The sequence below is a fragment of the Salmo trutta genome, chromosome 1 (genome assembly GCF_901001165.1).
Source record: "Salmo trutta chromosome 1, fSalTru1.1, whole genome shotgun sequence".
Lineage (NCBI taxonomy): Eukaryota > Metazoa > Chordata > Actinopteri > Salmoniformes > Salmonidae > Salmo > Salmo trutta.
The window spans coordinates 80,608,712-80,620,767 of record NC_042957.1 but is presented as its reverse complement, the minus strand read 5'-3'; the positions used below and the strand labels follow the sequence as shown (position 1 = coordinate 80,620,767).

At 52.3% G+C, this 12,056-nt stretch overlaps 2 protein-coding genes across 3 annotated transcripts in view; both read left to right on the top strand.

The window, feature by feature from the left end:
* The window catches only part of LOC115151662 (myosin-11), a 41,697-nt gene extending 32,276 nt beyond the window's left edge, over positions 1–9,421 (top strand). For both annotated transcript variants that reach the window (XM_029697035.1, XM_029696199.1), the window contains 12 exons: positions 514–674; positions 821–929; positions 1,226–1,357; positions 1,636–1,842; positions 3,462–3,599; positions 3,867–3,990; positions 4,249–4,420; positions 4,618–4,685; positions 5,245–5,389; positions 5,986–6,130; positions 8,316–8,522; positions 9,251–9,421. In XM_029697035.1, the coding sequence (XP_029552895.1) occupies positions 514–674; positions 821–929; positions 1,226–1,357; positions 1,636–1,842; positions 3,462–3,599; positions 3,867–3,990; positions 4,249–4,420; positions 4,618–4,685; positions 5,245–5,389; positions 5,986–6,130; positions 8,316–8,522; positions 9,251–9,415 (1,773 nt within the window). In that variant the 3' untranslated portion in view covers positions 9,416–9,421. The remainder of the gene's footprint in view (positions 1–513; positions 675–820; positions 930–1,225; positions 1,358–1,635; positions 1,843–3,461; positions 3,600–3,866; positions 3,991–4,248; positions 4,421–4,617; positions 4,686–5,244; positions 5,390–5,985; positions 6,131–8,315; positions 8,523–9,250) is intronic.
* A 1,471-nt stretch (positions 9,422–10,892) lies between these two features.
* LOC115200376 (myosin heavy chain, embryonic smooth muscle isoform-like) overlaps positions 10,893–12,056 on the top strand; it is a 10,457-nt gene continuing 9,293 nt past the window's right edge. The window contains exons 1-3 of the mRNA XM_029763441.1: positions 10,893–10,978; positions 11,082–11,088; positions 11,286–11,339. Of these exons, the coding sequence (XP_029619301.1) occupies positions 10,893–10,978; positions 11,082–11,088; positions 11,286–11,339 (147 nt within the window). The remainder of the gene's footprint in view (positions 10,979–11,081; positions 11,089–11,285; positions 11,340–12,056) is intronic.

Here is a 12,056-nt window from a genome sequence, read left to right as displayed (position 1 = left end):
GTTATTCTAAAGGGACCTTTGTTTTGAAAGGTGTCACGATAAAGGTGTCATGATAAAGGTGTCACGATAAAGGTGTCATGATAAAGGTGTCACGATAAAGGTGTCACGATAAAGGTGTTATGATAAAGGTGTCACGATAAAGGTGTCACGATAAAGGTGTCACGATAAAGGTGTTACGATAAAGGTGTCACGATAACGGTGTCATGATAAAGGTGTCATGATGAAGGTGTTATGATAAAGGTGTCACGATAAAGGTGTTACGATAAAGGTGTTACGATAAAGGTGTTACGATAAAGGTGTCATGATGAAGGTGTTATGATAAAGGTGTCATGATGAAGGTGTCATGATGAAGGTGTTATGATAAAGGTGTCATGATGAAGGTGTTATGATAAAGGTGTTATGATAAAGGTGTCATGATAAAGGTGTCATGATAAAGGTGTTACGATAAAGGTGTTATGATAAAGGTGTCATGATGAAGGTGTCATGATAAAGGTGTTATGACTTCCTCTCCAGATGAAGCACCTGGACCTGGACCCAAATCTGTTCCGTATTGGTCAGAGTAAGATGTTCTTCAGAACAGGAGTGTTAGCCCAGCTGGAGGAGGAGAGGGACATTAAACTGACTGTGGTCATCATCGCCTTCCAGGCCCACGCTAGGAGCTTCCTGGCACGCAAGTTAGTGTAACAGTGTTGCTTCCAGCCTGGGCTCCACACAGGGACCCTCTGAACACATGGACACATTTCACCCGTGAGGTAGCGTTACCAGTCGCTCCCACAACAGCATGATAGCAGACACACTCTGATGTGACTTCTGTCCACAGAGCGTTTAGTAAGCGTCAGGCCCAGCTGACTGCTATGAAGGTGATTCAGAGGAACTGTGCTGTCTACCTGGTCCTGAAGAACTGGCAGTGGTGGAGACTCTTCACCAAGGTACACATCACACGCACGCACATCACACACACACATACACACACACACATCACACACATCACACATCACACACACACACACACACACACACACAGACACAGACACAGACACACACACACACACAGGTGTTTGATTTATGGTTATCTGTCCTATCCAGTGTTGTTGATGTTCTGCCACATCCATCACGGAGAACCACTATGTAACTAGTTTTGATATATCGTAGTATATCGTAGTTTTGATTCGTTGATTTGTTTTGATATCAGCTCTTATGTAAACTTTGATTGGTTGTCCCGCAGGTGAAGCCCCTCCTCCAGGTGACGCGACAGGAAGAAGAAATGGGTCAGAAGGAGGAGGAGCTGAAGTCCGCCAAGGATCTGGCCCAGAAGAGCCAGGTGGAACTGAAGGAGATCTCCCAGAAACACACACAGGTGAAGTGGAGAAACACACACACACACACACACACACACATACACACACACACATAAGGCGGAGACACACACACTTACACACATACAGGTGAGGTGGAGACACACACACACACACCCACACACACGCACACACACACACAGGTAAAGTGGAGACACACACACACACACACACACACACACACACAGGTAAAGTGGAGACACACACACACAGGTGAGGTGGAGACACACACACACACACACACACACACACAGGTAAAGTGGACACTCTGTCTCTCTAGGTAGTAGAGGAGCGAGCTAAACTGGAGCAGAAGCTTCAGGCGGAGACAGAGTTGTATGCTGAGGCAGAGGAGATGAGGCTTCGTCTGGAGGTCAAGAAGCAGGAGCTGGAGGAGGTGCTCCATGAGATGGAGTCGCGGCTGGAGGAGGAGGAGGAGAGAGCCACACAGCTGCAGCAGGAGAGGAAGGACATGCAGCAGCAACTACAGGTGGGCAGATCCAAAATGGCTACCGAGCGATGACCTTTTCAACTATGGTATATCAGTGATGAGTCAAAATGGACAAAATCATTTCAAAGAAGCGTCAAACCGACTCAATCCCTTTCAGAAACTTTGGCATGAAATGTATGAAATGCTAATATCAATATTACCGGGTACATTGACTTCCATTGGTTTCTGGTTGGAAAATGCTGAAGTTAGTAGATGGTGGATTGACTGCACTCTGTCCTTATCCATAGACTGGTATAGATGTAAGGCCCTGTTCTGGATCAGGTGGAGGCCCTGTTGTGGGTCAGGTGGAGGTCCTGTTGTGGGTCATGTGGAGGCCCTGTTGTGGATCAGGTGGAGGTCCTGTTGTGGGTCAGGTGGAGGTCCTGTTATGGGTCAGGTGGAGGTCCTGTTGTGGGTCAGGTGGAGGTCCTGTTATGGGTCAGGTGGAGGTCCTGTTGTGGGTCATGTGGAGGCCCTGTTGTGGGTCATAGAAGCCCTTTGTGGGTCATGTGGAAGCCCTGTTGTGGGTCAGGTGGAGGCCTTGTTGTGGATCATGTGGAGGTCCTGTTGTGGGTCATGTGGAAGCCCTGTTGTGGATCATGTGGAGGCCCTGTTGTGGATCATGTGGAAGCCCTGTTGTGGATCATGTGGAGGCCCTGTTGTGGGTCATGTGGAAGCCCTGTTGTGGATCATGTGGAGGCCCTGTTGTGGGTCATGTGGAAGCCCTGTTGTGGGTCAGGTGGAGGCCCTGTTGTGGGTCATGTGGAAGCCCTGTTGTGGGTCAGGTGGAGGTCCTGTTATTGGTCAGGTGGAGGTCCTGTTGTGGGTCATGTGGAGGCCCTGTTGTGGATCAGGTGGAGGGCCTTGTTGTGGATCAGGTGGAGGTCCTGTTATGGGTCAGGTGGAGGTCCTGTTGTGGGTCAGGTGGAGGTCCTGTTATGGGTCAGGTGGAGGTCCTGTTGTGGGTCATGTGGAGGCCCTGTTGTGGGTCATGAGGAAGCCCTGTTGTGGGTCATGTGGAAGCCCTGTTGTGGGTCAGGTGGAGGCCTTGTTGTGGATCATGTGGAGGTCCTGTTGTAGGTCATGTGGAAGCCCTGTTGTGGATCATGTGGAGGCCCTGTTGTGGATCATGTGGAAGCCCTGTTGTGGATCATGTGGAGGCCCTGTTGTGGGTCATGTGGAAGCCCTGTTGTGGATCATGTGGAGGCCCTGTTGTGGGTCATGTGGAAGCCCTGTTGTGGGTCAGGTGGAGGCCCTGTTGTGGGTCATGTGGAAGCCCTGTTGTGGGTCATGTGGAAGCCCTGTTGTGGGTCAGGTGGAGGTCCTGTTGTGGGTCCAGTGGAGGCCTTGTTGTGGGTCCGGTGAAGGAGGTCCTGTTGTGGGTCAGGTGGAGGCCCTGTTGTGGGTCCAGTGGAGGCCCTGTTGTGGGTCCGGTGGAGGCCCTGTTGTGGGTCAGGTGGATTGTATTATTACATTGTGATTGTATTACCTAACCTTTATTAAAACATAATTTTGGGGTACAGAAAACACAAACTCTTATCCTATTTATCTCGCCTCCCTGTCCCTCTCTCTCTCTTTTCTCTTTCTCTCTTCATCCCTTTCTTCTCTCTGTGTATTAGGCCATGGAGGCCCACCTGTCAGAGGAAGAGGACTCTCGTCAGAAGCTGCAGCTGGAGAAGGTGACTGTTGAGGGGAAGGTCAAGAAACTGGAGGAGGACGTTCTCATCATGGAGGACCAGAATAACAAACTACTCAAGGTATGTTGTTCTCCATCCCTGTCTCAATAAACACCATTCACCCACCCTCCCATTCACCCACCGATCTCCTGTTCCTCAGCAACGTGAGCTGTTGAAGGAGCATGTAGCACTCAGTCCCTGACCCCTCACCTCTGACCTCTGATTAACCTTACTCCCTGCTGTGTGTTGTTCTTCAGGAGCCTAAGCTGTTGGAGGAGAGAATAGTACAGTCCCTGACCCCTCACCTCTGAACCCTGACCTTTCTCTCTTTTATCCGTTGTTCTTCAGGAGCGTAAACTGTTGGAGGAGAGAATTGCAGACTCCAGCTCTAACCTGGCTGAGGAAGAGGAGAAGTCTAAGAACCTGACCAAGCTGAAGAACAAACACGAGTCTATGATCTCAGACCTGGAGGGTGAGTTACTCACCTCTGACCTCTAACCCCTCACCCCTGGCATCAATCTGTCATTCAGTCAGTAATCAGTCAATTATTGTCTTTCATTAAGACCTTAATTGGTTGAATCTGGTGTGTTAGGACTGGGATAAAGCTGAACAAAGCTTACACACTCTCCAAGAATGCATCAGTCTACCTCTGCTATAGACGATGATGATGATGATGATGACGATTCCTTTCCCTCTTCCTCCTCCTCTTCCTCCTCCTCCTCTTCCTCAGTGCGTATGAAGAAGGAGGAGAAGGGCAGGCAGGATGTGGAGAAGGCCAAGAGGAAGCTGGAGACGGAGCTGGCTGATCTCCAGGAGCAGCTGGCCGACCTGCAGGCCCAGATAGCCGAGCTCAGAGCACAGCTCGCCGCCAAGGAGGAGGAGCTACTGGCCACACAGGCCAGGTAATCAATCCCAGATCATCAGTGATGAGCTATCTTCAATCAGTAGCTTTATTATCCAGGAATATATAAACACACTTGACAAATAGTTAAAGAGTTGAGAGAGACCGTACCTTGACAATCTTAACTATTATTGGGCATATCTACACACATAGCATAGCTATTACTTCCCATGCCCTAAATCTCTCTCTCTCTGTCAGGTTGGAGGAGGAGTCTGCCGCTTGTGTTGCGGCGGTGCGTCGTGTCAGGGAGCTGGAGGGGCTGTTAGGTGAGATCCATATCAAGGGAGGGTGTCCCAAAAGACACCCACACAGGTCAAAAGTAGTAGGTTGGCGTTTATTGGGATGAGTCTCGTCCTTGAGGCAGAACTGAACGATTTTTGGGATGAGTCTCGTCCTTGAGGCAGAACTGAGCGTTTATTGGGATGAGTCTCGTCCTTGAGGCAGAACTGAACGATTTCTGCTAGATGGGCAAGCTGCAAAGTCTATATTCTCTATATTGTAAAAATTCCTGAAAACAAATGTAGCTTTTTGGTCTTAATTTAAGGTTAGGCATTAAGGTTAGCAGTGTGGTTAAGGTTAGGGTTAGGGTTAGGTTTAAAGTCAGACGTTATGACTTTGTGGCTGTGCCAGCTAGTGACCACTCTGCAGAACTGCCTCCAGAACAACATCCATGATGAAAAACACTAACCTGCTCAAAGGTAGTGCACTACATGAGGAATGTGTGTGTGTGTGTGTGTGTGTGTGTTTGTCTGTGTGTGTGTGTGTGTGTGTGTGCGTGTGCGCGCGTGTGCGTGTGCTCTGGTCATGTGTGTGCGTGATAAATAGGTGAGATCCAGGAGGACCTGGAGTCAGAGGGGGCTGCCAGGAGGAAGGCTGATGCAGCCTGTAGAGACCTGGGAGAGGAGCTGAATGCTCTGAGGTCTGAGCTGGAAGACACTCTGGATACCACCGCCGCACAGCAGGAGCTACGGTACGGTCAAGTCACGGTCATCACCACATCCTGACAATACGGTCTCAGTTTGACCTCTAGAGGACACCACATCCTGACCATACGGTCTCAGTTTGACCTCTAGTGACCTCTAGAGGACACCACATCCTGACCATACGGTCTCAGTTTGACCTCTAGAGGACACCACATCCTGACCATACGGTCTCAGTTTGACCTCTAGAGGACACCACATCCTGACCATACGGTCTCAGTTTGACCTCTAGAGGACACCACATCCTGACCATACGGTCTCAGTTTGACCTCTAGAGGACACCACATCCTGACCATACGGTCTCAGTTTGACCTCTAGAGGACACCACATCCTGACCATACGGTCTCAGTTTGACCTCTAGAGGACACCACATCCTGACCATACGGTCTCAGTTTGACCTCTAGAGGACACCACATCCTGACCATACGGTCTCAGTTTGACCTCTAGAGGACACCACATCCTGACCATACGGATTCAGTTTGACCTCTAGAGGACCCACTGGATACCACCGCTGCACAGCAGGAACTACGGTACAGTTCCAATTGGGACACACACACTGATGGTTGCTGTGTGTTGTGTTCTCCAGGGCGAAGCGAGAGCAGGAGGTAGCCATGTTGAAGAAGGTGATGGAGGAGGAAGGGAGGAACCATGAAGCTCAGGTTCAGGAGATGAGACAGAAACACACACAGACTGTTGAGGGACTGTCTGAACAACTGGAGCAAGCCAAGAGGGTAACACACACACCTGACGCCTGCATGGGAACACACACACACACACACACACACACACACACACACACACACACACACACACACACACACACGCACACGCACGCACACACACACAAAGTAAACACTCCTCACACCCTCCCTTCTCTCCCCACTCCTCACACCCTCCCATCTCTCCCCACTCCTCACACCCTCCCCCTATCTCCTCACCCTCCTTCTCCCACTCCTCACACCCTCCCTTCTCTCCCCACTCCTCACACCCTCCCTTCTCTCCCCACTCCTCACACCCTCCCTTCTCTCCCCACTCCTCACACCCTCCCTTCTCTCCCCACTCCTCACACCCTCCCTTCTCTCCCCACTCCTCACACCCTCCCTTCTCCTCACACCCTCCCTTCTATCCCCACTCCTCACACTCTCCCTTCTCTCCCCACTCCTCACACCCTCCCTTCTCTCCCCACTCCTCACACCCTCCTTCTCTCCCCACTCCTCACACCCTCCCATCTCTCCCCACTCCTCACACCCTCCCTTCTCCTCACACCCTCCCTTCTCTCCCCACTCCTCACACCCTCCCATCTCTCCCTTCTCCTCACACCCTCCCTTCTCTCCCCACTCCTCACACCCTCCCTTCTCCTCACACCCTCCCTTCTATCCCCACTCCTCACACTCTCCCTTCTCTCCCCACTCCTCACACCCTCCCTTCTCTCCCCACTCCTCACACCCTCCCTTCTCTCCCCACTCCTCACACCCTCCCATCTCTCCCCACTCCTCACACCCTCCCTTCTCCTCACACCCTCCCTTCTCTCCCCACTCCTCACACCCTCCCATCTCTCCCCACTCCTCACACCCTCCCTTCTCTCCCCACTCCTCACACCCTCCCCTTCTCTCCCCACTCCTCCCCCACACCCTCCCATCTCTCCCTTCTCCTCACACCCTCCCTTCTCTCCCCACTCCTCACACCCTCCCATCTCTCCCACTCCTCACACCCTCCCTTCTCTCCCCACTCCTCACACCCTCCCTTCTCTCCCCACTCCTCACACCCTCCCTTCTCTCCCCACTCCTCACACCCTCCCCTTCTCTCCCCACTCCTCACACCCTCCTTCTCTCCCCACTCCTCACACCCTCCCTTCTCTCCCCACTCCTCACACCCTCCCTTCTCCTCACACCCTCCCTTCTATCCCCCACTTCCTCACACTCCTCCCTTTCTCTCCCCACTCCTCACACCCTCCCTTCTCTCCCCACTCCTCACACCCTCCCTTCTCTCCCCACTCCTCACACCCTCCCATCTCTCCCCACTCCTCACACCCTCCCTTCTCCTCACACCCTCCCTTCTCTCCCCCCTCCTCACACCCTCCCTCTCTCCCTTCTCCTCCACCCTCCCTTCTCTCCCCACTCCTCACACCCTCCCTTCTCCTCACACCCTCCCTTCTATCCCCACTCCTCACACTCTCCCTTCTCTCCCCACTCCTCACACCCTCCCTTCTCTCCCCACTCCTCACACCCTCCCTTCTCTCCCCACTCCTCACACCCCCCTTCTCTCCCCACTCCTCACACCCTCCCTTCTATCCCCACTCCTCACACTCTCCCTTCTCTCCCACTCCTCACACCCTCCCTCTTCCCCCTCCTCACACCCCCCCCTCTCCCCCACTCCTCACACCCTCCCATCTCTCCCACACTCCTCACACCCTCCTTCTCCTCACACCCTCCCTTCTCTCCCCACTCCTCACACCCTCCCTCTCTCTCCCTTCTCCTCACACCCTCCCTTCTCTCCCCACTCCTCACACCCTCCCTTCTCCTCACACCCTCCCTTCTATCCCCACTCCTCACACTCTCCCCTTCTCTCCCCACTCCTCACACCCTCCCTTCTCTCCCACTCCTCACACCCTCCCTTCTCTCCCCACTCCTCACACCCTCCCTTCTCTCCCCACTCCTCACACCCTTCCCATCTCTCCCCACTTCCTCACCACCCTCCCTTCTCTCCCCACTCCTCACACCCTCCCTTCCTCTCCCCACTCCCTCACACCCTCCCTTCCTCTACCCACCACCCTTCCCATCTCTCCCCTTTTTCTCCCTCACCCCCTCCCTTCTCTTTCCTCACTTCCCTTCCACCCTCCCTTCTCTCCCACTCGCTCACCCCCTCCCTTCTTCTCCCACACTCCTCATTCCCTCACACCCTGCCTTCTCTCCCCAGGTACGAGCCAGTCTAGAGAAGGCTAAGCAGGGATTGGAGAAGGAGTCATCTGACCTCAGCGCAGACCTCCACTCATTGGCCAACGCCAAGCAGGATGTGGAGCACAAGAGGAAGAAGGTCGAAGGTCAGCTGTCAGACTTGCAGTCGCGCCACAACGACAGCGAGAGACAGAGGGGGGAGCTGGGAGAACGAGTCTCTAAGTTGACCGTGAGTAGCGTACACTGGCTACAGATGTAGGATCTTAATTTGAACCAGTTTGCTACAGCAGGATAATAATCCTGCAGCAACAGGACATTTTAATTATTATGTGGATTGTAATTAATGGACATTTTTGTAGGGGTTGATACATTTTTTCGTAATGGAAACTCAAGTCTGAAACTCTAAAGTGGAAATTAGTTAAACTTTTAAAACCTCAAATACACTACACGTTTGCAGAAAATGTATCCTGCAACAGGGTGATCGAATGAAGAGCCTATATCTGTACCTCACATGTCAGATGAAAATAATAAAAGTGACAAACTTTTAAAACCTGAAACACGAGCAGGGGATTGTCCTAGTACAACTGTCATCTATTTATTGGTGACGCATCTGAGAACACTAACAACACCCCTTACCCCTGATGTTACCAGGTGAGTTGACTGAGAACATATTGTGGTTTACAGCAAGGACCTGGGGAGAGGGGAGGAAGGAGCGTATTTGGTGTATTTTATTTACATGATGACAGATAACATCATTTATTATTTCATGTTTGTGACAACCTGCTACCCTTTTCACCCATCCCCTTCTTCTCTCATCCCCTTCTTCTCTCATCCCCTTCTTCTCTCATCCCCTTCTTCTCTCATCCCCTTCTTCTCTCATCCCCTTCTTCTCTCATCCCCTTCTTCTCTCATCCCCTTCTTCTCTCATCCCCTTCTTCTCTCATCCCTCTGTTCCAGTCTGAGTTGGACAGTGTGAGCAGTCTGCTGAATGAGGTGGAGGGGAAGAACATTAAACTGAGTAAAGACCTGGTCAGTCTGGGGTCGCAGCTACAGGACACTCAGGTGAGACTCAGACCTACAGGACTCTCAGGTGAGACTCAGACCTACAGGACTCTCAGGTGAGACTCAGACCTACAGGACTCTCAGGTGAGACTCAGACCTACAGGACTCTCAGGTGAGACTCAGACCTACAGGACTCTCAGGTGAGACTCAGACCTACAGGACACTCAGGTGAGACTCAGACCTACAGGACTCTCAGGTGAGACTCAGACCTACAGGACTCTCAGGTGAGACTCAGACGTACAGGACTCTCAGATGAGACTCAGACCTACAGGACTCTCAGATGAGACTCAGACCTACAGGACTCTCAGGTGAGACACAGACCTACAGGACTCTCAGGTGAGACTCAGACGTACAGGACTCTCAGGTGAGACTCAGACGTACAGGACTCTCAGGTGAGACTCAGACGTACAGGACTCTCAGGTGAGACTCAGACCTACAGGACTCTCAGGTGAGACTCAGTCCTACAGGACTCAGGTGAGACTCAGACCTACAGGACTCTCAGGTGAGACTCAGACCTACAGGACTCTCAGGTGAGACTCAGTCCTACAGGACTCTCAGGTGAGACTCAGACCTACAGGACTCTCAGGTGAGACTCAGACCTACAGGACTCTTCAGGTGAGACTCAGACCTACAGGACTCTCAGGTGAGACTCAGACCTACAGGACTCTCAGGTGAGACTCAGACCTACAGGACACTCAGGTGAGACTCAGACCTACAGGACTCTCAGGTGAGACTCAGACCTACAGGACTCTCAGGTGAGACTCAGACGTACAGGACTCTCAGATGAGACTCAGACCTACAGGACTCTCAGATGAGACTCAGACCTACAGGACTCTCAGGTGAGACACAGACCTACAGGACTCTCAGGTGAGACTCAGACGTACAGGACTCTCAGGTGAGACTCAGACGTACAGGACTCTCAGGTGAGACTCAGACGTACAGGACTCTCAGGTGAGACTCAGACCTACAGGACTCTCAGGTGAGACTCAGTCCTACAGGACTCAGGTGAGACTCAGACCTACAGGACTCTCAGGTGAGACTCAGACCTACAGGACTCTCAGGTGAGACTCAGTCCTACAGGACTCTCAGGTGAGACTCAGACCTACAGGACTCTCAGGTGAGACTCAGACCTACAGGACTCTCAGGTGAGACTCAGACGTACAGGACTCTCAGGTGAGACTCAGACCTACAGGACTCTCAGATGAGACTCAGACCTACAGGACTCTCAGGTGAGACACAGACCTACAGGACTCTCAGGTGAGACTCAGACGTACAGGACTCTCAGGTGAGACTCAGACGTACAGGACTCTCAGGTGAGACTCAGACCTACAGGACTCTCAGGTGAGACTCAGACCTACAGGACTCTCAGGTGAGACTCAGTCCTACAGGACTCTCAGGTGAGACTCAGACCTACAGGACTCTCAGGTGAGACTCAGACCTACAGGACTCTCAGGTGAGACTCAGACGTACAGGACTCTCAGGTGAGACTCAGACCTACAGGACTCTCAGGTGAGACTCAGACCTACAGGACTCTCAGATGAGACTCAGACTACCGGACTCTCAGATGAGACTCAGACCTAGCAGGACTCTTCAGAGTGAGACACAGACCTACAGGACTCTCAGGTGAGACTCAGACGTACAGGACTCTCAGGTGAGACTCAGACGTACAGGACTCTCAGGTGAGACTCAGACCTACAGGACTCTCAGGTGAGACTCAGTCCTACAGGACTCAGGTGAGACTCAGACCTACAGGACTCTCAGGTGAGACTCAGACCTACAGGACTCTCAGGTGAGACTCAGTCCTACAGGACTCTCAGGTGAGACTCAGACCTACAGGACTCTCAGGTGAGACACAGTCCTACAGGACACTCAGGTGAGACTCAGACCTACAGGACTCTCAGGTGAGACTCAGAACCTACAGGACTCTCAGGTGAGACTCGACCTACAGGACTCTCAGATGAGACTCAGACTACAGGACTCGCAGGTGAGACTCAGACCTACAGGACTTTCAGGTGAGACTCAGACCTACAGGACTCTCAGGTGAGACTCAGACCTACAGGACTCTCAGGTGAGACTCAGACCTACAGGACTCTCAGGTGAGACACAGACCTACAGGACTCTCAGGTGAGACTCAGACCTACAGGACTCTCAGATGAGACTCAGACCTACAGGACTCTCAGGTGAGACTCAGACCTACAGGACTCTCAGGTGAGACACAGACCTACAGGACTCTCAGGTGAGACTCAGACCTACAGGACTCTCAGATGAGACTCAGACCTACAGGACTCTCAGGTGAGACTCAGACCTACAGGACTCTCAGGTGAGACACAGACCTACAGGACTCTCAGGTGAGACTCAGACCTACAGGACTCTCAGGTGAGACTCAGACCTACAGGACTCTCAGGTGAGACTCAGACCTACAGGACTCTCAGGTGAGACTCAGACCTACAGGACTCTCAGGTGAGACTCAGTCCTACAGGACTCTCAGGTGAGACTCAGACGTACAGGACTCTCAGGTGAGACTCAGACGTACAGGACTCTCAGGTGAGACTCAGACCTCCAGGACTCTCAGGTGAGACTCAGACCTACAGGACTCTCAGGTGAGACTCAGACGTACAGGACTCTCAGGTGAGACTCAGACCTCCAGGACTCTCAGGTGAGACTCAGACCTACAGGACTCTCAGGTGAGACTCAGACCTAC